This window comes from Grus americana, chromosome 1 (assembly GCF_028858705.1).
Source record: "Grus americana isolate bGruAme1 chromosome 1, bGruAme1.mat, whole genome shotgun sequence".
In the NCBI taxonomy this organism is placed as follows: domain Eukaryota; kingdom Metazoa; phylum Chordata; class Aves; order Gruiformes; family Gruidae; genus Grus; species Grus americana.
The window spans coordinates 101,559,943-101,587,889 of record NC_072852.1 but is presented as its reverse complement, the minus strand read 5'-3'; the positions used below and the strand labels follow the sequence as shown (position 1 = coordinate 101,587,889).

The 27,947-nt window shown below is 39.6% G+C and overlaps 1 protein-coding gene and 1 long non-coding RNA gene across 15 annotated transcripts in view; one reads left to right on the top strand and one right to left on the bottom strand.

Moving 5' to 3' along the window:
• Positions 1-29: 29 nt before the first annotated feature.
• On the top strand, positions 30-10,316 carry LOC129201938 (uncharacterized). 5 transcript variants are annotated; one of them, XR_008575542.1, is made up of 4 exons: positions 30-274; positions 3,006-4,117; positions 6,813-8,295; positions 9,155-10,316. It is a non-coding gene; the product is annotated as an uncharacterized LOC129201938 (long non-coding RNA). The 5 variants fall into 5 exon arrangements; XR_008575538.1 differs by having other exon boundaries at positions 32-274; positions 6,813-6,901; positions 8,056-10,316; XR_008575537.1 differs by having other exon boundaries at positions 32-274; positions 6,813-6,901; positions 7,904-10,316.
• A 146-nt stretch (positions 10,317-10,462) lies between these two features.
• The window catches only part of EPHA6 (EPH receptor A6), a 521,269-nt gene continuing 503,784 nt past the window's right edge, over positions 10,463-27,947 (bottom strand). For 9 of the 10 annotated variants that reach the window (XM_054813848.1, XM_054813914.1, XM_054813840.1 and 6 more), the window contains 3 exons: positions 18,680-18,873; positions 16,183-16,332; positions 10,463-13,148 (listed from right to left, as the gene is read on the bottom strand). In XM_054813848.1, coding sequence (XP_054669823.1) covers positions 13,034-13,148; positions 16,183-16,332; positions 18,680-18,873 — 459 coding nt within the window. In that variant the 3' untranslated portion in view covers positions 10,463-13,033. Of the gene's footprint in view, positions 13,149-16,182; positions 16,333-17,418; positions 18,333-18,679; positions 18,874-27,947 lie in introns of those variants that run through there. The other variant, XM_054813877.1, reaches the window with a different exon arrangement.

The following is a 27,947-nucleotide window of genomic DNA, read 5'->3' as shown; positions in this document are numbered from 1 at the left end:
GCGACTGGGGCTGCGCACCATCCGAGGCCACGCCCTCCGTGCCGGGCCAACGGCCGTGGGCGGGCTTGAGGGGCCGGCGGGAACGGGGAGCCCGGGGAGCCTGGAGATCCAGATCCTGGCCCGGCCCGGCCCCGCCTCTGCCCGGGACGGCTTCCGGGGCAGGCGGACCCTAACTCGGGAACCTCATCATCTCCGGCAGCTTCGCGTGTTGCCGTGTCAGCTGTGCCCGGACGCCTGTCACGCACAGCGGGCAGGCGTCACGCACTGATCACAGGTACGAACCGCATCCCGTTCATCCCCTGCGTCCAACATCTGTGTAAATTTTTTTTCCGGCCTCTACTCCTCTGGCGTCGGTAGGAAGAAAACCCTAACAAAAAGCAACACCAGAGGTGTCCGCAGCAGCTCCTGCTCCTAAGCAGGCAGTTTGGCGGAGTACGGTGTTCGGGGAAGACCTTAAATCCACCTGTCACTGAGGTAGTTCCAGCCCCTGGGGTTTGGGAAGGAGGCAGCTTGTTCAGGCTACACGCAATGTCTAGAAATACACTTCGGTAATTTTTTGGCGTGTAGCACAGTCCAGTCAGACTGGTTCTCGGTCTGCTGCACAAACTTAAATTTACTTCAGTCACTTCAAATGAGCTCCAGACGTGAGCAGAAATAAACTAAAAGCCAGTCTCCTTTCTACCACCTGCTTAGATCTAGCTGCCAAAATTATTCTCAATTCTGTAAAAGTGAGTGCTGTGACTCGCTGTGCTGCTGCACTTATCGCACGCAGTTAAAAAGACTCGCCCTGCTTTTAACTGGAACGGTAGCGTGAGCTTTCCTCACTAGCTCACCTCTGTGGAGCTATTCATAGGATGTAAAAAAAAAAATGGTTTATACACCACTCCCGGTGTTCAGCTCCATGCCCAGCACTGCAGACCCTCAGAGCTCAGCACGCTGTCCCATACTCAGCCCTCGCAGACTGGCAGTGCAAGCCAACTAGCTGGAGCAACTCGGTCCCTTATGCTCCCCTCACTACAATCTGGTATTTCTGTGATTCCCCAGATTCTAAGCGTATTTTTGGGTTTGTTCTTCACTTTTGAACAAAGATAAGCAATGAGTGAGGGGTGGAGTGCACGGTTCTGCCTCTGCTTCCCAAAAGATGGTCTGCACTGCTCCTTGGTTTGAAGAAGCAATTTTCTTTCATGGAGCTCTGCCCCTCATTTTGAAAAACTCTAATCTGTTTTCACATATGCTGAACACAGCTGTCAGTCTGCTGTCTCAACTTCTGCTTTAGGGAGAGGAACTGTTTGATAGCCACGTGGACAGTTCTTTTTGCTAAAAATCTTAAGTCAGAAGCTCCCAGTTATAATGCACTTCACATTAAATGTCAAAGATTAAAAATACTACAAACATTTTGTCTATTGTTTGGCTTTTTAATTCTTATTGTTGTTTTCATTATTATTAAAGGTTTGAGATAAATTGCAATCATGATTTCATGATTTCCTTATACCCAGAAAGGTTCTAACTAAAAGATAAGATTCCCTCATGGTGACATGAGTCATTAAAGGAAAAACAAGTAGCATATTATCTCACAGTGAAATTCTGGGTTGAAGCACTTTCTGAAAGGTAGTAAGGTTGTGGGGTAAGTACGTGTTAGAGGACGGTGCCATCTCCTACTTTTTATATTGAAATCAGTCCATATCTAAGAACTAGTTCTAAACTCAACAAAGAGCAAAGAAAAGCAAAGGCATTTCTGAAACCAGATCTAAAATTAAATATTCATTCTTCATTATATACACTATGTTAAACTTGACAGTCCTTAGTGAGAAAGCTCTTCCCGTGTAAAATATGCAGGATGCAATGGACTGTGGACATCTGACATTCATTTCCTATTAATCTACACATGCTTCTGTTCAGTTTTGTATTGCATGCATAAATGATGTTATGAAATGAAACTATGATTTTAAACTTTTTGAGGTAGGGTCTGATTATTGTATATGGCATTCATATCTTTGTGAATCACGGTGTATTGCCCTGGCATTATTTACCATAGCACAATCAGTTTTAAAACTGCATTTGTCAGTGAGAGTTTTGAAAAATGCTAGAGGAGGAGTTGCATGGCTCAGTGAACCACCGTAAGGCGGGCGAACAGTACTGCAGAATCTTAATAGCACATTAAAATCTATTTAAAATTCAGATTGCCAGTGTTTCTCAAGAAGGAGAGAGTGCCGTTGTTTGGAACTTTTAATGTGTACGTTTTTTTCCCGATGTTGTTAACTGTATGTGCATTATGACAACGTGTATGTGCATTTATCAGAGCATAAATGCTCAGTGGTAAGCATGGAAGAGGCCACTATGATTAAGCATTCTTTAGCTGAAAGAAAACAACAACACCCTGAAGCATCTCAAGTGTTAGAACATATTGCCGATCCATCTTTATTAGTACACCACCCTGTGTTAAGCAGCTGGGTTTTGGGTTTTTTTTTTGCATGATCATGTATGACAGGCTTCACTGTGTATCATTATATTAAGGCAAAACAAACACCATTAACTCAAAAATAACCACCAGTACTGTAACTTTTATTTGCTAGTAAATATCTTAATAAACAGGCTTACCCCATCTGTAAGACCTGATAATGCCTCTTAGGAAATCATAGAAAAATAAAATACAATAATAATCAGTAACTTGTACTTTGTACAAAAATCTTATTATGTTGCTCAGCAGGTAGCTTTGCCAAACCCCATATTCTTTCTGCAAAGAGATGGCATATGTAATGCAATTCACCTTAAAAACACCCTAATGTTGAGAGCTGAGCATTCTATTACACTATTAACTCGTAGGCATGCCAGCACATGAAAATTTACATGGAACATCATATTATCATAGGAATAGAATAATAATAAAAAAAGAAGATAACACCACTTTTCAGTAAATAATAACAACTTCACTTCTAATGTAAATTCCCCTTGGGACTGCAAATCGGTATATTAAGCTTTTTATTTCTTGGCTATTCCTACAACAGAAACTGGCAAAAAGGCAGAAAGAAAAATGCAGTGGGAGCACGTATGGGAGATGTATCACGTGAAGAGAAGACATTCTGAAGAGTGAGGCAGTCCCAGGGGGAAACCAGTGATACCAGCTGTGAAATGTTCAGTCTCAGAACGAGTAGATGGTGCCTGCAGTGTGCAGTGCTACACAAGTTCAGACCGATGAAGATGTAACTTAGAGGTACGGTACCAAGGCTGCTTTTCTGTGAGATGAATGGTGAAGACTGAGTTACAGGTAGTTGTCATTATTCAAATACATCTTGGTAACAGGAAAAGAAGCAACGGCAAAACAAGTGTTATCTGGGGGCTTTAAAGAAAAGGTGGGTTTCGGACTACTGGTAAGGGTATGGGATCTGTGCTGAGGCCACGGTTTGTTTGTAAAATAGTTTGCGAGTATTATGATTATACTGTTACTTTTGAAGCCATCTACCTTTAAAGTTTTGACATGGCTGCTTAAATATATAACCTAAAGTGTCTGTCATCAAATAGTTATTTATATATACACCTACATTGATACATTTTATGGCTATGCTAGAACAGCAAACTATGAAGAGCAGTCATATTTAGTTGTGTACAATCTAATTTCACAGAAGAGACAGAGATTAAAACCCTTCTTAATTCAAATACATTTAAAACCAATACACAGAAATAGAGGCTATCCTGAGAAAACATACCAACCACGTTATCTTCCAAGAGAAAATCAAAGCTAATTTTTGGAAGGTAGTCAAATATTATTCTTGCATCTTTTCTGTAAGTGAAAGTGTTTTGTTTTTTAAAAAAAATTTATGACAAAATTAAAACAAGGAAGGTTGCTTTGCTAGAAAAAAAACTATTGCCTTTCAGTAAATAGGGTTTCACACGATCTTTTAAAGATTTTTTTTCCTTGTTAAACTGCAGATGCAATCCTGAGAAGTGCAGAGTACCTGCCATTGTTACCGAAGTCAGTAGGAGTTGTACTGCATTAACAAGAACAAGCCCTTTTTGTTAGTCTCCGGGTTTTCAGTCACGGCGTCACCGTGTGTGATATAACTGATACCATCAGAGAATTTTGACATTGGCCTCAACTGAAGCAGACATAAGGCCATAGGTAAGAACAACATATACTGAAGTACTGACTGAATCTGGTTCCTTCACCAGCATTAACCAAGAAACAACTTTTCTGACTTTAAATCTGAAATAGCCCTCTCCACCTTATGTAGAAATGTTGGAAGAAGAAATTGCTGCAAAAGAATTGGTATTAAAAATGCTACGCTGCCAATTCAAAGCTAACTTTCTTGGGGAGAGGCAGATAGGGAATCATAGCCATAAGCTTTAAAATACTTACGTGTTTACGTGTTAGGAATTTTAGAGGAAGATGTTTTTCTTGAGATGGGGAATTAAGAAAAGAGTCCGGTAAACAGAACCAGTAGGAGGGCATTAGTTATTTTATTTGCTACTGTGCCTTTCATTAACAGGCAAATCTCAAAACTTACACTGCAATGCACTAGCTACTTCAGAGAGGCAAATAATCAGCTAGAACTGCTATTATGAAGGGGAGATCATATTGCATAATGGCATATGTTTAGGAAAAAAGATAGACAAATCCTATTTTTTTTGTCGGTTCTGTTTGTTTGATGAGGATTTATCCTGAATTTAAATCCAGGAGTTTGGGGAATTTTCTAGGAAAAAACAAAACAAAACAAACCTCAAAACATTTCTGTTAGATACTCTATTAGATGTGCAGGTCATTTTACATACTTATTCCAAACTCAGAGATGGTAGCCCATTCCACATAAAACAACAGTGCAGCAACCACCTTTTGTACCTTGCAATTCAGCTCTACCATGTTGAAGGTAACCATAATCTATTTCATCACATCCCCGAGGTAGTAGCATTGTCCTTTATGCTCGGTGCACTCCTTTTCCTCCTATTAAATGAGGCCATCCATTCCATGCAAATTTATAGGAGACTCTTGATCCAAAACCTGTTTCAGTCTATTGACATCTTCTTACGGATTTAACTGATTTTGGATCATGCCCTGAACGGCCAACCTACATCTCAACCTGAAACTCTCAACAGAAAAATTAAAACTAGCAAAAAGTTTTAGTGATACATTTGAATGACAAGACAGCATGTGTCCTCCTAAGTGCTGATTCTCTAACAAATCAAACATGACAGTGGTGGGATGCAAGAAAGGAGAATTTGTTTGGAGAGCTGAATACTACATAATGCACGTATAACATAGGGCTTCATCTCACTGCCACTGAAGCCAGTAACAAACTCTCATGAATTTTGGTCAAGACCATGCCTATTGATACCACAGCATCTAATTCCTCACAGTTACATCATTGTCCCAGGAATTACTCCATCAAAAAGTTTATTAAAATCTTTCAGCAGGATTTGGAAATACCAGGTGTTTTAGAGCAGAACCTTCCCAAGACCAAAATGGAACTTCCAAAGTTGGCATTTAGTAACTAAAATAATCTACAGATTTGAAACAGTGGCTGCACTTTGTCTTTCTCAGCTAATCCTATTGTACATAAAGGGACTGTGATGGTAAGTTATACAGCTGAGAGTATTCAGCTTCTAAAAAAAATAAATCCTATTTTGCTTTTCCTTTTTGCCTCTTAATCATTCTCAAGTAGAGCTCAGTCTGAATTGAGAGGAAATTGAAAATTCAGTTTGTAAGCTACTCTTAACCAGATAGTTGTACTCTTAGTTTATTCAGACTCCTCTCAAAAAAGCAAATATGCAACAAGAAGAAAAAGTAGTCTTTCAGTTATGTAATTGTATCTCTTGGAGGTTCTAACCTAAATGATGACAATTTTACCAGGTTTTTGTCATGGATGGACCCTGGAAAACCAGCAACTAGATTTTTGCCTATCACTGCTGTAGAGGAGCCTCGGAACCTTACACTGTGATGATACTATGAAAATACTCCCTTGAGTGTTTCAATGGGCACTTTTTCATCATTCACAACGAGAAATGAATATTTGGATTCCAATGCAGATTTCTTCCAAATTTGATTTTCCAGATCCTAGAATCAAGGTTGTTTTCTATATAGCCAAGGCCCTGGGCATCACACACTTCATAATACAGAAGGCTAGATTTCTCTTTGACTTGTGAATTTTCAGTCCCAGGGTTTTGGCTTATCTGCCGCTCAACGTACATGCTGCTGCTTAGCAGTTCTTCACTGAATTGTCAGTAGTATAATATTATGGTTTATTCACAAATTTGTAATCAGCTTGATGATGTATATGTTAGAGATGAATATTTCCCAAAACGTGTAGTATTTCCCAAATGAAGAAAAAAGTCAGCAATATCTCCTCACGTATCGAGAAAAATATATGCAGGAGGTTCTATGCTAATATCAAATAATATACTGGTCTCCTCAAGGAAACCATATGAGGTAATGAAGTTTAAAAAAATGACAAAATAATGTTACCTCATGCTGCCTTACAAATACTTTATAGGAACTTGGATTTGCAAGTCCTTTATGCCTGACTCCACTCATGAAATTAGTTCCATTTCTAATCAGGCTCCTTATATTAATTAAGCTGCACAAACATGTAACCGTTTACAGATTCAGGAGTTTCTGAGCATGGCACAGTGCGTAGGTTATTACTGTGACACATGTGTAGTTACTTATTAGTCCAAGTGCTCAGATGCTTAGACAGAGATCAAAACTTTGGACAGGAACAAAGTAGAACGGGTATGAAAACTTCAAATGATTTTGAGACTGATCTTTTTTAATATATTTTTTCCATATCTTCAGTGTCACGACTTGGCATTTTTTATTCCAGTTTAATTACACAGGTATGAAAAATCAGATAATATGCTGAACCTTTCTGGAAGAGAGATGTACTTGGGAAATCTCTTGCAGGAAAGAAAGGTAAGAGATACTTGTGTAGAATATTTAAAGAGGCATACACACAGATTTCACTGAAGTAGTGTTATATAATTTCACATATAAAATATGGAAATATATTTTAACTCTAATCCATTTTTAACCTCATTTTTTATCAACCATTTTATTGGTTTTCCCTTCTAAAATTCAACACATCTTTTTATAGTTTTTACTGGCATATCCTTACTCATATTTCCTTGAAAATTTCCCTCATTTTAAACTCCTAAGTGTCTATAAATAGCTATTTAAAGTAAAATAATTTATATACCTTTTTGGTGACTTCAGCAGAGTGACTTAACCTGTTTATAGTGGGGAGTACATCCTACTAGAGATGCTGGCTCATGGGCACCTTGCTTCCCCTTTATGATCACTGATGATTTCTACAGTAGTTAGTTGTATGGAAGAGAATCAGTAGAAAGGGGTTTGGTGTGGTGGTGGTAGAAGGGTCAGCATCACGTGACCAAGCAGCTTTCTGCAAGCCAGTTTGAAAATGTTTTTTCTGCCCACGGAGGAAAAGAGAGGCTATCCGTTTCCAGATAACAAGCCAAGGAAGTTGGGGAAGTACTATACGCATACAGTGCATGCCGTTAAAAGTTTTAAAAGCCAACGGAGCAGATCAATACCATTAGTGTTATTGGGAGTTAGGTAATTAAATTCTGTAGGCTTGAAAAATCTCAGACATTATGATATACATTATATTTACAATTCTTTATGTACATATAGACAAATATTTTATATCCATAACGTGCTCAACATATCCTGGTCCATAATCTGAGGAACTATATACAACCATAGCACTCATGGATGAGCAGTGTGCGCTACTAAATACAGTATATGATGACAGAAGATATCTGTGAGCTGTAAGTGCATGGAACTGTCTTATGCAACTCCTTCATTTTTTGTTAGAGCTCCTTAGCACAATATGGACAGTTCTTCCTTTTTCACCTTATTGTAGACTTTAGGGATTTTTTTTTTTTTCCTTTTCAGTGCTGATTCGTCTCTCCAGGAAAATTCAAGATCACTGTCCTACTAAGTGTTAACTCAGCCCAACAGATCTTTCCCTCACTCTCAAAAAATTAATACCATTATAGTACCATTATAAAAAGAAAAAAAATATATTATCTTTGTCATTTATTCAGGAAAGATCAATTACATTTGGTGAACCAAGGTATTCTGGAAGAAAACTGTTTAAGAGAATACAGTGCTCTGCAACCATGTGCAAATGCCATAAGTGAAGTATCTCCCTTTTTAACACTTTTCCTAGAAGATGCAATGGAAGACAGACTTTTTATTGGGACTGGATTAGAAGTGAGTCCTCCTTCCCACTCTCTGCAGGACATATCCCAAGATAGACTGAGCCCATGACACGGTAGTTACAGGTACCCGATGTTCATAAGAGAAATTCTCAGCTGCCAGAACATGTCCCACAGAAGCATTGCATAAGCTGAGTTAAAATAGCTAAATACGTGCTTCAGTTTGCAATGGGGCCAGGTGAAATTTAGCAACTGGCCTTCAGTACAAGTTAATGTATGTTCTATGCTGCTTTACCTTGGTGGCTGATATGGTACCACGGGGTCATTCAGACATGGAAATTGCTGTGGTTAACACAGTCTTACTAGGCACCTCCACAGTCCCAGCTATTCCACATATTAAATCTCTACTGGATCTGATTCAAGTACATTTGTACATTACTTATGGCCCACCTTTGCATCCTGTATGAATCTGCATTGAAAAAGAAGGTAACAGAGCCCAGTGTTAGGCTCATCATATAAAAAATGGAAAATGGGTAGTCAGTCTTAAATTACAGAAAAGTCAAAGTACTGCAGTCTAGGAGTTCCATATCAGAATAATCCAGCTAATACCGAATACAATTTTGGACCCAGAATGCTTTGTCCAGAACAACTAATTTAATTGAATTTATTGTTGAGTGCACTATTTGCAATTAAAGGATTGCCTTAAGCTGAAAAGTCTTGGCTGATGCCTTAAAGCATAGCATGCGTATAAGCTTTTACTGGACAGATGCTGAATTTACATTCATGGAAACAAAAAGCGTAACTTTTGTTTAAGAAAACTTTAAATTACATAGCTCAATTCTCTTCCTTTCACCCCATGGAGTCCCATTGCTTCTCAGTAATTCCAATGTGCACACCCCTCATGAGCAAAATCTACTAAATCTTCTGCTGTTACTTGTTCAATTTTAACACCAGCATTATGGACAAGATCCTCTCTTTTTCACAGGTTCAGCATGAGGACTGGATACAATCAGTGCATGAGATTCATCTCACCAAACACAGATGCCTGCATATGAGCTGGTCATTTTGATCTCTTTGAATGCAGAGAAACAGGTGCTTCTTTGGCACAACTCATCTAACCCAGAAGTAAATAATTACATTTATCAGATGATTCACACCCTAGAAGAGCCCACTTCATTGATTAAAAGGGAACCTCGGATGACTACCTCAAATGCAGACCTCCAAAATTAGGTGGAATAATTAAATTATTCCTCCCAATAGGTCTCAAGGCTCTGACAAATAGGGATAGCTTGAGTAAGGATGACTGATATGGTTTCCATGTTAGATGACTACCCCGTTGGCTGCATGGACATCCACGTTGTTTGTCAGTCAACATTGGAAGCACTGTGGTTGGCACATGATGGACAGCTGGGGCAGTGCACTTGTTTGGCCCAGAGACACTAACCTGGTCCTGCTCAGCTGTCAAGGCCCTCACTTAAGCTGTGCTTTGGAGGCTGAAGTGATACACAAGTAGTAGTAACAGTATAGATTAACAACAGTCAGATCTGTGAGAAAAATCTACACATGGATATTACTTGTAAATAACATAGAACTATTTCCTTGTGTCCTTGCCTTTTTTTTTTTTTTTTTGGCTTGCCTATTACGCACACTTTATTTTGTGAACTTTCAATGAGTACTTTTAGTTAAGAAGCACTCTGCAATGTGGGCCAGATTCTCAAAAACAGCCTACTAGATTTGCTTAAATTTGTTTAAACTTAAACTCTAACTGCACATTGCAATATTCAGGATAACTAAATAGAGCTAATTTTCACCTGAAGAAACTATACTCTATAACAAAGAAAGTTACTCTAATTTCACATATACATTTGGGGCCTGCAAAGAATTAAGCTCACATTTGAAAAATAACACCTGTTGGTTTTTTGCTTGTTTTTAAATAAAAAAATAGGAAAAAACAAAACAAAACAAGAATAGGATTGGAATCAGAGCAAGAGCAAATAAAATGTTTCCAAAATGGGGAAAATGTAAATTTGATCAAGGTAACTATTATAAAAGTGTCACACTGCACTACAACAACAACAAAAACCCAAGCTGTATAAACCCAAAAAATCCAGGATTTACAATGTTTTTAATAAATGTCCTCACCCAAAGAATCCCTTGTTCTTTCCTTTCTGGTTACCCAAACTCTTGTTTATATAAAAAAATATATCTGATTAATAAGTGTTTTAATATTGTTATATTTTTTCTATTGAAAATATATTTTCAGTAGTGTGATAAATTTGGAAATTAATTTCCATGAAATATATCCAGGTTGTGTGTATGTAACGTACTGCTCTGCATCCACACTACCAGGAATGAATAAATGTGCAAAGGAGAATTTAAAAGTGCACATACATGGTTTGGATGAGTTATGAGTAATTTTGAAACCCCATTAACAAATAACAGACTCATACCTCCTCGGTAATGTATTTAATTGTGAGAGAGGCTCCTTCCACAGATGTCAAGTTGATGGCCACGGAAGCAATGACAGGCAAAATGGATAACAAAATGATAAAGGAAAATCAACTTTTCAATTACTTTGTGATTATAGTATTTTTTAAAAGGCTTCAGGTAAGCATGATTTTCTTTCCATAAGAGAACCTTTACCAAAAAATTATTCAGATGTAGAATTGGGGCAGAATTTTTCAAGTGACAGTCACAGAAAAGAACAAATGCTTTTTTTCCCCACTAAAGGCCTGTGATCCTGTGAAACGCACATGCTTGTACAGTCCTACTGAGTTCAGCGGGACTACTCATGCTGACAAAATTACCTTTGTAGCTAGAATAGGACTGGAGCTGCCCTCCTTTGAACAAACTCATCGAATTGGCATTGCAGAACACTGATGAATCCTGATCTTTAGAAAACTTGTTCCTCAGTTAAATCTGGTTTTGGTTTTTTTTTTTTTAAATGGAAGAAAGGAAAATTTACTTAGTGCACTACCATTATCCCACTTAATGCAGTTATTCCAACATAAAGTGAGAACAGTGAATCAGGCCTAGCGTGTCTTACGCTGTGAACTGGTTGGAAGCACAATCTTTTCTGAGTTGCTTTACAATTTTCCTTCTTTGCCACTGGTATACAATGGCAACCTTTTCCAAGAGTTAGGAAATACATTTTGATCTACAAGCTGTAAATTAAGCAGTAAATACCATTATGATTACATAAAGTAGTTAGTTCATTTTGATATACACATATATTATACTAATTATCCAAATGCACGTTTTAACAGAAGAGTTGTAATGCTTGAGTATATTGGAATGCCACGTAACTCAAAAAGTCCTCCAAACAATGTATAAATCAACAAAAGCATCTGCACCCAGTTTACATGTGACACGCATGTAGATCTGCACGTGATTTCTACAGCACGCAGACATGCGCACGTTCCCCTGTTCCCAGTAGCGCATATCCCGTGCAAAAGTTTGGAAATGTAGCCCAGCACGTCTGTGTAAGTTGTCTGAATAAAACATGAAAGCTGTAAGTCTTACAGAGGTACAAATATTATGTTAGGCCTTTGCAGCCATTTTCTTGCATGTAAATATGGCTATTGAAGAGTTCTAAAGGTAATTGTCTTTGATGTCATTTAGATATCTGTACTAAATGAAGATCTAGCCCGTAGTAACCAGAGCTCCATTTCAGCAGAGCCTGCTTTTTACTTCTAAAAGCAGTTAGAAGTAGACTCAAGGCAACATATTATTACACTGCTGTCCTACATCTCCTTTTCTGCCTATGTACAAGATAACTGAATACCGCAGAGTGTAACTTCCAGCAATAGTTGGTGGTTGTACCACTGCCCTCAGCTGGAGGATGATCTGGCCGGCGTGCTCCTATGGGAATAAACACATCGCCCCACCGGTGGCTGGCCCTCTAAGGTCTACTACCACTGGTGGAAATTATGCTTAGTTCAAGCAGCAGAGGTCTGCATTTTTGGAACAGAAAGCTTTCTGAAGTCTATGTGGCCATAATATAGCTGACAACCATGTTTTACTCATGGCTATGGAAGCGTTAAAATCAGTTTTCCAGTGATAATTTGCCATGTAGTAGAAGCAAATGCTGAGTATTAAAAAAAAACAAACAAAGAAGGTCTAGGGTGGTGAAAAATCCGAAGGACGAACAAATTTTCCAACCTAATCTAAAATTTAAAGCATAAAAAGTGTCGAGTGCTAAAGTAATTCAAAATCAAGGACCTTAAGATTTCAAACAGATTTCTCTCGCTATCCTCCCAATTATTCACACAATGAAAACTCACTACATAAAATCATCAGTCATTTCTGCAAACAATACTAACATTTTGAGGCACCGGCTTACCAGCATTCAAACTATTATAAAGTAATATAACGATAGGACCCATACATTTGGATTTAATTAAGAGATAAAATAAATATTTATGTCAAACTTCTTGATTGCACATTTGGTATTGGAAGTTACATGATCACAGAACATGAAAGAAGTCAAATACTTTTTGATCTACCAGCAAACTCTAAATACATCAATAAAGAAGCCACACCAGGCCAAATAGATTACTACTTTCAAGTAAGTTCATGAAAGTTTCCCAAATACTGTTATACAAAGTTGCACATCCATGCTGAGTTATTCATCAATGTGTAGCAAGAGTCTTGCAATAGGCCAGGATTTTATCGGCAGATAACTGGCGGAGGAGCTATGCAGTGTGATTAAAAATTCCCGTTTGGAAGCATTAACATAGAAGTACTTTTATAGTCTGAAGAGGAGACTGAAGTTCTTGAAGTTGGGAAGAGCAGAAGGGAAGAATGAGAATATTTTTCCATATTAGAAATGCTGAGGCACAAAACACAGTTGATTCTAGTACTTTCATACATGAAATCCTTTCTCCTGTATGTGCATCATGTGTAACCGCAAAGTCTGTAAACTGCTGACTATTCGTCTCTGGTGTCCAATGAGTACAACTCCAATTCTTCTAATGTCACTGTAAGATAAAAAGTTTCATCTTGGATGCAAGTATAGTAAAGCCTCTTGCACACAAAAGACTATAAATACCTGATGAATCGCTCTACCTGAGGACAGTTTATCTTCCTGACTGGAACATATAAGAAAGCTGCAAATCTTCAAGTTTTCTACACCTGTCAATTCCAAATTTTTGAAGACATCCATTTAAGAAAAACCAAAACTCTTAGAGCAGCGGTATCTGTTGTGATACAGTCAAGTAATTTTTCCAAATCTTGAGGAAGAACCTAAAAGGTGGGATCTAATAGCCCATTTTAGTAATGTGTTAGTAGCAAATGTTTCCCACTCGTACTTGCAGAGGAACAGAGCTGATACGCTCACTCTTGCAGTCCTGAGACTGAAATAACAGAGGCTGTGCTTCTGATGATTTGGGGAATGGTGGTGAGAGATGGTTTAAAGATCAGAACAGCAGTGAATCTTCCAGCTCGACCCAGATTTGCCTCCTGGTTTCCCTTCATCTCATCTAGACCTGCACTCCAGAACGGGTAGCTCACCCACAGAGCCTAAATTTTTGGCAAGAACGAAGTCAACAGCCCTCAGCATAGAATCACAGAATGGTTTGGGTTGGAAGGGACCTTAGACATCATCTAGTTCCAACCCCCCTGCCATGGGCAGGGACACCCTCCACTAGACCAGGTTGCCCAAAGCATCCAGCACAATCCACTAGCTCAGGTGTTCCCTAAACATCACCAACCGCAATATGCAGAGAAAGATCACAGAGGTGGCGAGGGCAGGAAACTTCAGATAAGCCCTGTCAATTGTGCAAATCCCACACTGGGACATACCATAGGCATCGCTTGTTTAGATACCCTATAAAGTTGTTTAACGATGTAGCTAGTAAAGGAGCCCATGGGATGAGGCATGACCTTTCTGAGATTCAGATTTTCAGTTCAAGATACCCAGCTCTGTATCCTCCAGATGAAGAGCCACTGGATAGCAGCAGTTATTATGTACTTGGGCTTAACGTCCACATGGGGGATGACACACAGCACTTAAGGTCAGCAGGGGCTATGCAAAAATATTGAGCATCTTAGAAGCTAAAAAGAGTCAGCTAAAAGAATAAACCTTTACAGGGGAGAGTGGTATTAGAAATGCAGGAACAATGCATAGGACCTATTAAGGAAGGCCTGATAAAGCTCAGAAAGAAGCCAGCAGGCCTGGGGTAACAGAGGTTATTTGAAGAAAGAAGGAATCTTTCAAAAAGCTGAAGTGGTATCTAAAGAAAGAAAGTAGAAAAGATTGTAACCTTAGGCAGATTATCTGTAAAAGCACAGTGAGGCAGGCTAAAAAGGAACTTGAAGAACAAGCAGAAAAAGACACCTAATAATAAAAATCAAATCTTTCCTTTCTGCAAGCTCACTGGGGTACACGAACCCTGCCAGAGCGTCTGTGGAGCCTAATGATGATTTGGGTATAAAAGAGCACTGAAAGACTGGCCACTGGTGGAAGACTAAACCAATTATTTGAGTTGATATTCACTGTGGAAGAAACTGAAGTGACGCCCATGCCAGAACCTTTATAGAAACTTGTCAGAGGATCTGTCTGAAGTTGAAGTGACTGCAGAAGAGGTTATAGACAAGCTGAAAAAACAAGCGACAAGCCACCTCCAGAACAAGACTATATGTATTTATTTATTTTCAAGGATGAAGGAGTGGAATTACTGAGAGAGATGTGAGAGAGGGGGTTATCAGTTCTGTTCCACTTGCTCAAAAATTTCTTGGCGCCTGAGGCATGGAGAGTGGTGCCAGGCAAAATAAAAAGTTTCCATGGGAGATCTGGGGAACTACGGACCTGCAAGTCTGAAATCATTACAGGGCATAATAGAAATTACAGTAAAGTACAGAATTATTGGATGCTTGGATAAATGATCTACTTGAATCACTGTGGCTTTTGCAAAGTCCTATTTTAGAAAATTGTTTCCAGTGGAGGAGTCAGCATATATATGGATGAAGGTTATCCATTTGATACGCTCTACTTGGATTTCCAAAAGCTTTAGAGAAGATTCCTCATCAAAACTTTATAAGGAAGGTAAGGAGCTATGGCATAAGAATGTCTTTGCATGATTAAATAACTGGTTTAAAGACAGGAGGTTAGGAGTAAGTTGTCAGGTTTTACAATGTAGTCATCAATGGAAACCTGCAGGGACCTTCACTGGGATAATATCAAACATTACTGTTCAACAAATCAGTAAATGGTCTGGAAAAACAGGTGAGCACAGAGGTGAAAAAGTCAGTTGGTGAGACTGGATTGTTCAAGATAGTAAGGGAAAGGGCCAGCCTTGAAGAGTTTTAGAAGGATATTGTAAGACTAAGTGACTACGCCATAGAGCAGTAGGTGAAATTCAATGTAGGTGAATGTAAAGTGATACACATGGGAGAAAACCAGTCCTAATTTCACATGAAAAATTACTGAGTTTTAACTGACCATTACCATTATTGATACAGATAGTCCCAGCATCAAATAAAAGATTAGGAATTAATGGGAAGGGAATAGACAACAAAATAGATCATATAATTACGCTACCATATTAATCCCTGGTTTGCCCAAACCCTTATATACTGGGTGCAGTGTTTTCATTTAAAGAATGATAGAGGGGAGTCGCAGATGGTTGAAAAAGGGCAGCAAGGCGCGGAACAACTTCCACATGAGGACTGACATGGGCTCAATGATTTTCACAGCAAAGTAAGAAAAGATTTTTACCACTGATTTCAGTGGTCTAGATCAAAACTGACTCCATAAGAAACATTTAAGGATGTTCTCTGACTGAACTTTAGCAGGGTTTGCTATGGTCGCAGAATGAAACTGTCGGTTCTGGGTCTATTAATTACATCTTTTTCCTGCATCATTTTGGTAAAAAACTGCATTTGTCCTTTATTAGCTTAGGTAGGAAAGGAAATGAAAGCTCTGTTCCATACATCATGATAATTACATCACTGCAGCATCCAAAGAAATTCAGATTGATTAGTCACTGTAGGGATAACAGATTACATACTTACTCAATACTCATTCTTGAAACCATATCCAAAGTTGTGAAACCTGCTGCCATGAAGTTATTTTTATACTGACCCATTTTTATGGAGTCCAGCCAGTCACTGACTGAAACAAACAAAGGATATTCTGGAACTTCACCAGGTGAATCTGGCATTCTGGAAAAACCAAATGCAAAGGTTACCAAAGGAGTACAAAATATGACACTAGATTTACTCTGGTAGACATTGTTTTTATTAAAAGGCAGAAGGAATGAGAGAGGAGCCTGAGCTGTAAAGGTCAGATCTAAACTGAGGATTTCTTTAACCCGTTGTCTAAAACTTACAAATCATGTCAGTCTGCCAAGTTGCACTACTTAGACAATGAATTTTTTAAAAAGCACTGCAGCTCAGTAACAAACCAAGGAACAGACCTCTCCTACTGCTCATATTTTTGTTCCCACAGAGCACTTTGTTACAGCTTTTATGTGTTCAGGATGATAATAATTTGTAAATACAGTAGTCAAAGTAGAGGACAAACAAAATTTAACATGAGATACAATTTAAAAATCTTAAAAAACTGAGATGATTTTTACATTTATCTACCAAAAAACCCCAAATGGCTCCTTAGTGCTATACTATTATGCACTGATTACAGTGTTCAATGCCTAAAACTAACCCTAAAAGAAGCAAAAAGAATAAAATTTTATACCTTTGCTTTTACATAGAATTATATAGAGTAGCAAATAAAACCAAAGCAGCTAATTTAGTCACATTTCTGTTTCAGTTTTTTCCCCTAATATTATTACAACTGAAACAGAAAGATGGAAAAAAAGAAAAATTCCAATTTTGAGGTATATATTTCCAGTCTTCTGTTGTGTACCACACTGGTGAGGGCTCACAACTTCCATTGACTTTGTACATTTTGTCTAGAGAAACTGTAGGAACAGAACGCAGAAATAAAGCACACTGCTGTTTATAAAAACTTTATGATAGCCTTTAGGAGAAAGATATAATTTATTTAAAATTAAAATTTAGACAGCAAAAGCCAGCCAGCATTAATTGATGGAACGTGACTTATGTAGAATATAGGAAGCATCAACCCTAGTATCTTAACATACCAAGTTTCAACCACACATATTCAAATACATTAAACACTGATTTTCATTCATATTATCAAAATGAGAGAGAGAGAGAAACTGAAGGACAGGAGCACACTGTTAAGTACAAACCTTAATTAAAGACCTACTAAGGTCCCTTCCAACCTGAACTACTCTGTGATGGTACGATTCTGTAGAATAACCGCTGAGCTCGTAAGTTAACAGTAAGACAATAATCATACAGATTGATTGCATCAAGCATTCCCAAATGAACGGAAAAACATTCCCAAGCAGGTGAGCTTGGCTGCAAGAAAACAGGCATACATTTTCAGATCTTAAAACATTACTTAAGAATAGATACACGTACATTACTCTGATGCTAAATAAAATGACCCAGGTACAAGTAGCAAGTCATATATATATTTATATGCAGAAACACATAGAGACCACTAACTTTAGCACATGGGCATTAAATGCCGCAAGTCCCGCTAGTTTGTGGTAGACGAAATGGCTGTAGCCCTAACTCTAGGTTTTCCTAGTAACCTCTACATTCAGCCTGTCCCACAGCAAGATACCAGCCTCAATCTTTGCCCTGGTGCTCAGCCCTTCTCCAAGCCATGTAAAAAGCCTCTTAACCCACTGAGGTTCTCAGCAAGATCCACTCAGGCATTGAGAACCCTGTATAAACCCAGGGGAGTCTCCATGAAAGCACCTTTATCTCAAGGTGAACTTCAGCTAATGAAGAGAGTGAGGTCACCCAGACCTTCACTGATTTCAGCTGATACCCAGGGACAGCTTGGATCAGTAAGCCTACAAAAAATTGACATATTCTTCCACCGCAACCTGGCTTCTCCTGTGGCTGCATTAATTTCTGTAATATTATTAATGGAAAAAAACTTTGGGCAACACCATCAAGAATTTGTTGTGGAATGGTAATAGCATAATCTCTTATTTAGTCACCGTTGCCATTCTTCTGCAGATAAATAAAGATTTAGCAAGCTAAGACACAACTACTTGCTGCAGGAAATTACTCCAAGGCAGTCCAGAAATTGCTTGAGCACTGTCAGATGGAGAGACAGGCTGTTGAATAGAGAAAAAAAATTACAAAGAGAAAACAAGCACCTAGGAGAAGCACCAAAAAAAGAAAAAAAAAACAAAGAGATTCACAAAGATTAAGGATAGACAGTGTACGAACAGAGCTTAGACAAAAAAAAAAAAAAAGAAAAATGCCTAATATAATCTGTATGGCTGGAGAAAAGAAGTCCTTATACAACAGTGTCTTATAAGGGGCTCAAAGTTATTCGAACCCCCATAACTTTGTGAATTGAGAACTTTGCTGCTTTCCCCTACCCTTACTTAATGCCCTAAACCATCTAATGATAGCCACCATGCGTTATACAAGAAAAAAGTACCAAAAAGAGTCTTACACAAGTACGTCCTCCACTAGCGTATGAAGGGTGCTCGGATTGCGGATCAGTTTGTCTAGGAAGCTGACAATGTCACTAAATTTGGGACGGTGGTTCCTCTCCTTTTGCCAGCAGTGAAGCATTAGTTGGTGAAGAGAAGCTGGGCAGCCCATGGGAGCTGGAAGCCTGTAGCCTTCTTCAATAGACAGTATAACCTAAAGGAGTACAATGATTACTGGGCATTAAACGCTGAAAGGACAATATCAAGTTGACAGTTAGAAACCAGTGATAGCAATTGATGGCACAGCCACCGTCATTTTATGCATTGCTGGGGCTTCACTCAGGGAATGGGGACTGGCAGGAGCGTGACCAGAAGAGATGTGAAGTATTTTGTAGGCATATGAAACACAGTAGGCACTTTTTTAGGCTTTCCAGCCATCCCCTTCAAACAGCCAAAAAAGGAGGAGGAGAAGAACGAACTAGCTAGTATCACTATCTTTTTCATCCACTTCAGGTTGATGTTGTACTGTACAGGGCCACAGACTGACCTCGGCTGGCCTCTGCATACGGGGATGCTCTAATACTTGCATCCCGACAAAGCCTTTGTGTGTGGCAATGTCACGATACAATCAAGCACTACAAATGCACATTGCAGCACCTGGAAAATTTACTTGGTGATAGGATGTTTCTGCTGATCATTAGAGTGTGATTAATTCAGGCAGTACAGTGAAGTACAACATTATTTTGCACAGCCTCTCTCAGAAACCTGGATGTCCAAGCTGTTTATAACTAAACAAAAGTTAATAAAGTTATGGTGTTACCATATACCCTAAAGTGAGTAAAACTTTCAGATTCAGCAGATGTGGAAAACGTGTTTGGTCAGGATTCGGAAAGAAACAGATCTGATGTCGCAGATAAATCACGTGTATGAAAAATTACATTTGATCAGAGTTGAAAGGAGGCTTGGTTTTAGTAACACTGGTTACAACAAACATTGTCTAAATAGACACACGTATAGCAAAAGTAGGTAAAGTCCATCAAAGCTGGCTGGATTCATTCTATGTAAGATTTTAAAAAGCAAGAGGAAGGGTTATTGGGTTCTGCAGTGAGTGGTGGTCGCAGTGGTGCAGATGATAGAAATTACATAGTCAAGATTTCTTGTATATAAAAGAATGGAAAGAGAAGTAGTAGTTTATCAAAAACAAAGCTAGGAAAAAGACCAACCCTACCACACACACATAACCCTTCCACATAAAAATCCAACCAATGCTAAATGTTCTCTAAAGTACAAATGATTGCACACAATATTTATAATAACCCAGTGCACTTCTGAGAAACATACCTACTGCATTTATACCCACTCTGCTTTAAGGAGACATTTATCATTTTCACACAGATGTATGTACATGCTGCAGACATATTACTGCAGCTGGAAGGGGGTACATTAAACTGTTTACAGCAAATCAATGTTTTATAGCACTAGCTGTAGCTTCAATATATTCAGTCTTATTATCCTGGAATATATCCTCGTTCTCTTTTTGAATTCTGAATTAATGTTGTTGGCTCCATTTAGCAATGCCTAATGCTTATGCTGCAAGCATTATGCAAATAAATAGAGTAATGGCACCACATTAGGCCCTTAGCTCCCCTCCATGGCACGGCAGAGAACGGAACAAGACTCTCGCAGCTGTACGCTGCTGGGCGTCTCAGTTTTATAAAACGAGGTGACCTGAGCCTACAGCGGATAGCCCTCCTGTACCCTGGCAGAAACACCTACGCATGAAAAACAAGTGTTTGCAACGTGGCGGGGAATTGGATTTGCACGGGGTAAGTTTCAGAGCCATCGGCAACAGCACCGGGAAGCGCAGGCTGCTCCAAAGGCAGCGCTGTCTGCCTCAGAGATCTCTGAACGTGGCGCCCGCGAGTACCGACAGGTCACACGCCGGCTGGCAGGACTGGCCACGCACACGCAGAGGTGATCGCTAGCAGTGAGCGCTACGTCAGCGTGAGAATCCTTCCACCTGCCTTTCTGGCTACTTGTTTATCTCCCTGGGATTTATTTCGGTGGCCCAAAATCCAGGCTGCCGAAATGGCTGCTACAGGAAAGAGGTACCCTCAGGCTGACAGAGAAATATTTTCTCCAAAGCCTTGCTTTCTAATGATGAATATGCCCCCAGATTGTTCCTGTTGGAGACTCAGGATGGGTGAAATTCAACCCCATCTGCCTGTAGTTTTATTCACAAAACTGTCAAAAATATGTGTCTCAAGCAGTCTGTCAAAAGTGGCTTCATAAAACACAGGTACTGGTTCCAATGCGGGGCATAGCTTAGTTGATACTTGACGTTGACGAGGCAATCTTCAGCAGCCCAGAAATGCAGATATCATAGTCTATACATTTAACTACCTGTTGCAAATGATTAATTTCTGAAATATATTTTGGTTTTAAAGCAAGGGAAAAGCTTCTCTACTTTTATGAAACATACAGCATTCGCTTGACACAACAATAGAGGGCTGATGAATTTTTTCTGGAATAAATTATTCAGGAAAAAACTCAAAAGCAGCCAGTTTTCCAGACATCATATTTTCTCCGACACACTCTATTTTATTGTATCTTTGAAAAAAGAAGTTACGATGCATTTTGTTTCCTCTCTTGTTCAAAACGAACATTTCATGAAGAGAAATGCCAGCTGGTGCTGGGATAATTATAATTTCTCATTAATACCAGCACATTTTAAAAATAAACTGCAAATAGTGCCTCATTAGTATCCCTTGTGAAGCAAGTATTATTTTTAGAGTCTAAGAAGCAAGAGTAAAGATGCGATAAGTGTCTAATACTGCAATGGGAATCAAGTCTCAAAGGAAGAATTAGAGCTTTTTAGTTCCTTATTTATTTATTTAAGCTCCTGCTTTACTACTTGCACAGCACCTCTCTCCGAACAGAGGAATTAGATATCCATATACTTAAAAGGGAAGTATTACATTTTTCTTAGTAATATAAAATTATATATTATGTAATATGTAAAGATTATATATGTTAACATCTTTTAAATGCCCTTTTCTGTGCCATTTTAAGGTTGAAGAAGCACCACATTAATCGTGAAAGGGTCTAAAAGTCTGTATCTCCGAGAAGGATATAGCAACAGCTCTAGCAACTGGTGTAATTCTTTCCCCATTGGCAAATCAATGCCCCTTCTATTTCAACCCAAAAGAGCAGGAACATTAGCTTAGTTTCCATACATAGAAAGCCCCGAGTCTGCTGGCAAAAAGGCTGATCGCTGCTCTCTAGTTCTGGTTTTGTGACGAACATTCGATGGGTATCAAAAGGAAGAAAACATGCAAATAGTCTGTGCTGCCATCAACACTGAGAAAGAGGCTGTAGGGGTTTTTTTTCAGCGATGAGTATGTTTAAACCTCATTAGAAGGTCTTGTGGGTCAGCATTAAGGTGAGTAAAATGGACAGGGTGTATTGTTACAAGCAACGCTTTTTGGCAGGTGAGAATATAAACTATATGGAAAAGGGAATATTTTTTACACTTAACATGGCTAATTATTTCCATGCTTTTTAATGCTTAGGTTTTTACACTTATATAGGGGACCATTCTTTTTATATATTTTTTTTACACAGATGCTACTAAACACTGCAGCCTGTTAAGTACATTTTATCATTTTTGTTTGATGTTAGACATAGCTGTAAAAGTTGAAGACAGAGTTAATATTAAATATGAATTATGATACCAAAATTAACTGAAAAATATTTTATGGACTTCCACATAAAATTAATGCATGTTTCCTTTCAAAATCATTTGAAATTTGCAAAAATGGCATCTGAAAATTAAGCTGTAATCTTTCTGATCATTGCATTATTAACGGTAACGTAGATTTTTGCTTTCAAAAATAAACTGACAGATTTTTTAATGAGACTGAGACAGAAGAAAGTCCAGAGGGATGTCGTCCCTATGTCCTGATGACATCTGAAAAATCTACGAGGAGGGAGAGGCAGCTGCTCATGCCTCATGGTACAGAGCCAATCCCAGGTGCCTGCCAAGTGTTTTGATATCTATGGGTTGAAAGAACTATATTGGGGTAAGTTATTTTTACTATTACAAGAAACTTTCATAAGTGTAAGGACTTTTATTCTGTTTGCTACAGTATTTTCCTTGCCTATTGATTAAAATCCATTAAATATTCTTTTTTTTCTTTTTTAAATACTGTAGTTCTGCAACATGCACTAATTTATACAGTGGCTTCTAACAGGTGTCCCAGTAGACTTCACTCACAGCTGTTCTACAAACCAAATGCATGGAATATAAATCTTCCTTCCCTCACATAAGCATTAGCAAGCCAGGCTCTTACCACAATCTGTTCATCAGTACACTAGTTTCCTTGGAAAGTTCAATATCTTAGCTAATGTTTATTAATTAAGCAATAAGACATGACAGACTGTGCGGCAGCCCTAATTAATGGACACCTCTGGTGCCTGCCACACATCTAAGAAGTGCATTAATCAGCACCAACACAGGTCGGAACTGACTTCCCACAATAATAAAATGGTTATTTACTTAAACAAGAACATTTCTCAAAGTTAATAACATTTTTAAGCCTCTACATTACACTGTGTACAGTATTAAAAAATTTATGAGAGGTATTTTCAAACTCAGTTGCCTAAAGTTCAGCTTCCAAATCCCTGCTTAGGAATATAAATAGAGGACGCTAGATTTGCAGAAGCATCGAGTCTCTCTGGCTTGAACTGACCTGATGGGTACTTGTGAACAGTTGTGGTCTCTGAAAATACGGCTGGGTTTATTTAGGTGGCAGGTATCAATTTAACACTCCTCTTCACATCAGCTCGGACTCTGTGCTACGTGTGCTGGCTCCTTGTGATCTGATTGCTGCGACCGAGGGGTCGGACAAGAGACCCTTGGTAGAGTTAGTTCAGCCTCACCGTTCATCTGACTGAAGATGTGTTCACATGGCAAATAGGCACCGTGTCAGTCACCGCTGAACTCACTTCTCCTAGCATCGCCTCTCTTTGTGTAGTGGTGGGCATAGCATTGGCTTCTACGTTATGCACGTAAGAAACAAACATTTAACTGGCAGTCGCTCAAAACATCACTCACTTAGCCATTGTCTAAAAACATGAATTAATTTCTCAAAGTTGTTTAATTAGAAAAGCAATTTGTAAGATGGAATGTGAAAAAACAGACCCGGCTCTGTAGAGTTTATACTTGGAAAACTTTTGGTACTTTACAAAAACCCATCCAACTCAATAAATATTTTATTGCTAACTAGAGAAGACTTTTATTATGATCGAAACACAGTAAAGTGTTGTAATGTTAATGTTGCCAGATATTTTCCTGTAGCAGAACCTCTGACTATACTTATGCAAGACCTTATCAACAGTTGTTTGCATAATGTGTCTTTTATGAATCTGTTTAGTGCCTGCTCCTCTCTGTTACTTTCTCTGCCATATGTACAGTATCACTGACCTTTGGGAAAGTCCTATTATTTCTGCAAAATAAGCTCATTGAATTCAGGGTAATTTATTGTACTAAAACATATGTCCCAATATCCAGCAAAGTAAGCTTTACAATATGTCTAATAACTTGAAATTTCCTAATGACATTTAGAGTCACTAAATGTATTTAGAAGGTCACAGGTACTCACTATTAACATTTTGGCACTGGAAGCCTGTGGGCAGGGCTCTGGAGAAACGGAGTCCTTTGTGCTGTGCGTTGCTGAGCCGCAGGGAAAGCCCCAGGAGTCAGCGTCATTCGCATAAGCAGCATCCGCAGGGCCCGCGTCATTATTCTGAATTAACAGATACTTCGGTTTTGGATGTAGGAGTAATTAAATGTTGCTATCTTCATGCTGTAGCAGAATATTTAATATACTCTAAATGGCAGGGTCGCTTTATGAATTCTCACTGCTGGCATAGCCTTGAATAGATACGTCATAGATGGTGACAGAGGGGAAGAGGACAGGCTGAAGCCAGCCTCAAAGACAGGGAGAGGCAGCTGGAATGAAGGGCTGTGTTGTGCACTGCTCTCACCTGGCGACTTGGGCTCTATGTGAGGGCCCTACAGGTCATTCGAACCCTCTTCCCAGGAGGTCAATAGTGGGGCCAAGCGGATCTGACAGAAAGTCTTTCTCTCCCCCGCATTCACAGTTAGTGGTAGCAACGGTGGGAGAGTCAAAAAAACCCCAACCAACCAGCCATGAGTGAGGTGCTGCAGAGGGAAGGGAGAAATGAAATACTGATTATACGGTGAAGAAAGCCAGGCAAAAGACTATTGCCCACGATATGCTCAGAGGATGTGCCAGCGGCAACGGATGGGCAATAGCAGAAAGGATTGTGAGATGTTGCTGCTTTTACGATTATGTGCTGGTTTTGGCTGGGATGGAGTTAATTTTCTTCACAGTAGCCAGCATGGGGCTACGGTTTGGATTTGTGCTGGCACCAGTGCTGCTAACACAGGGATGGTTTGGTTCCTGCTGAGCAGCGCTCACACAGAGCCAAGGCCTTTGCTGCTCCTCACACCACCCCACCAGCCAGTGGGCTGGGGGTGCACGAGGGGTTGGGAGGGGACACAGCTGGGACAGCTGACCCCAACTGACCAAAGGGATATCCCATACCATGTGACGTCATGCTCAATATATAAAGAAGAAGGAAGGGGGGGTACACATGTTTGGAGTGATGGCGTTTGTCTTCCCCAGTAACCGTTACACCTATGATGGAGCCCTGCTTTCCTGGAGATGGCTGAGCACCTGCCTGCCCATGGGAAGTGGGGAATGAATTCCTTGTCTTGCTCTGCTTGTGGGCGCGGCTTTTGCTTCACCTGTTAAACTGACTTTATCTCAACCCATGAGTTTTCTCATGTTTACACTTCTGATTCTCTCCCCCATCCCATGGGGCAGAGAGTGAGCGAGCGGCTGCGTGGTGCTGAGCTGCTGGCTTGGGTTAAACCAGAACAGATGAGCACAGTCCCTCAACTGGGCAGTGCTAACGGGGGTGGAAGGGAAAAAGTAACTGCCCAGTGAGCCTTGCTTGTAAAGGCACACGTGGACATTGGACTGACTACTCAGAGAGAGTTGAGTGGACAAGAGGCAATGGGCACAAACTGAAACCCATGAAATTCCATCAAAACATAAGAAAACACTTTTCTGTTGTGGGGGTGACTGGCACAGGTTGCCCAGAGAGGCTGTAAAGTCTCCATCTCTGGAGACAGTCAAAACCCAATCTGAGACAGCCCTGAGCAAACTGCTTTAGCGGACTCTGCCTGAGCAGGGGGGCTGGAGTAGACAGTCTTGAAAGGTCCCTCAGCCTCAGCTCTTGTGTGATTCTGTGATTTACTAGTACCTTCTTCCCAGCTTCCTGTTCTGTTCGACCTCCCCTTAAAAGAAGGCTCACAGTGAAACTAACCATTGCATCTGTTAGTTTGGGAAGGCAGAAAATTTGAGGCTGTATGTGCATTTTGATACAAAGTGCACTCCACGCAATACAGAGTAATCGGGTTTTGCAACAGCATACTAGTAATGAACAGGCTGATACTGCCATGGCTGTGTTCGGCTTTGCTTCTGAACAGATTAGCTCAAGAACAGCACCCTCTGTTACGGCAAGGCCAAAGTGATGTCTCAACTCCTTAGCTATCAGCTCCTAAACCACCACATCTTACAATGGGGCTTTTTAAGGAAAACAGTGGCAGTTTGCCTTAAACTGGTGTTTGCAAGCTATGGTAGTTCGAGGGCTGATAAGTGGCTCTTGGTTCAGGGAAGGAAATAGCTGGGCTACTGATATTGTTAGTAGGAGTCTGCCTGTTCATCTTTTATTAATTTTGAACCCATTGGCCCACCTGAATCAAATTAAATAAGCTGTGTAAGAATCAGCAGCTGGCAGAGGTATAAAGTTGGTTGTAGGACATAGAGGCTTAAATATATGAGAAATCTGTACACAGATGATTTCATGCTGTGCCCCAGGGAAAAAGTAGCCTTAATTCAGTTGTCTAAGCATAGGTATCTACTTTTAGATTCCCTAAGGTATCCTGCCCAGCCTTCAGCTGTTGCTCCAGAAGTACTCAGGCCCCCTGCATGTCCTGCGTCAGCCACATGTGGAAATCTGAGTTACTCTAAGGCATCTCAAATGCCAACAGATTGCTAGCTGTGGGAAACAGAACTGAGCCTACTGGGCTTACCCGCTTATTTCACAGTAGGCCCATGATGTGTTTATAGTTCAGATAGTACCAAACTAACGTCTCCACTGAAGAAAAAGGTAAACCTCAGCTCAGTGGTTGCTTGTTCTCTTCAGATGAGCAACCAGCCACCCCTGCCTGATCAATCAACAGAGGCGTAGCTCAAAACCAGGCACAGCATGTATCGTCCCATACCTGGTGTTAATTAAGGAGCACAGCAGGGAGCTGGGCTGCTGGCAGGTAGTTGCATGGAGGGGGGATGGAGGCGGTAGGCATTGTCCGAGGAGAATTATGTATAGGAGAAGCAGTCTAATTCGAAAGGGTAAACTCACAAGAGAAATTCTGGAGAGAAGTAGGATTATGGTACTGGTGAAGCTGTAGGGTACGAACCTAAAGGAAATAAGGCTTTATTAGTTCTGCTAGTCTTTTCTGTTTTGGGTGGGGGTTTGGGGGTTTTTTTCCTTCCTGAAACACTCTGAAATGATTTTTTTTTTTTTTTAATGAAAATCTCTCTCAGATCCTTATCCCCACATGACTGATCAGCCTTAAGAAGCAACCAGACTTGAACAGCTGAATAATTAGCAACAATATAAAAATGGCCATCTGGGAAAAGTCTTGTCAACTCCTCAGAACCAATGCAGAGGTATTCTAGGCACATATATGAGAGAGGTTAAGATGGGTTGACCGATATTCTGCATTTTGACATAGAGATTGATGGCTGGTGGGAAGACTGAGTATACCAGTTTAAGCTGTCATGTGGATCCATCAAACAAGAATATTAGTGAAAATTTAAACTGTGGTGGAGAAAAAAGTATTCTTCCTTTCCCATGCTTCAGTTTCTAGGAAGCCTTCAATTGTACTAGAAGCAAATGTGTTTTTTTTTAATTGGGAAGGCTTATTTGGCCACAACTTTTGCCAAAAAAAAAAAAAAAAAAAAAGTCAGAAGAAAACATAACTGTTATGAGGGAGGACTATTGTCCACCTATATGTAGTTTTTAGGAAAAATAGAATGCAGTTAATTCTTAGAAAGGAGAATTGCTAAATACATTTCTTATGGCAGCTTAAGTCTTTTAGAATTTAACCATGTATACCCATTGAAGGGT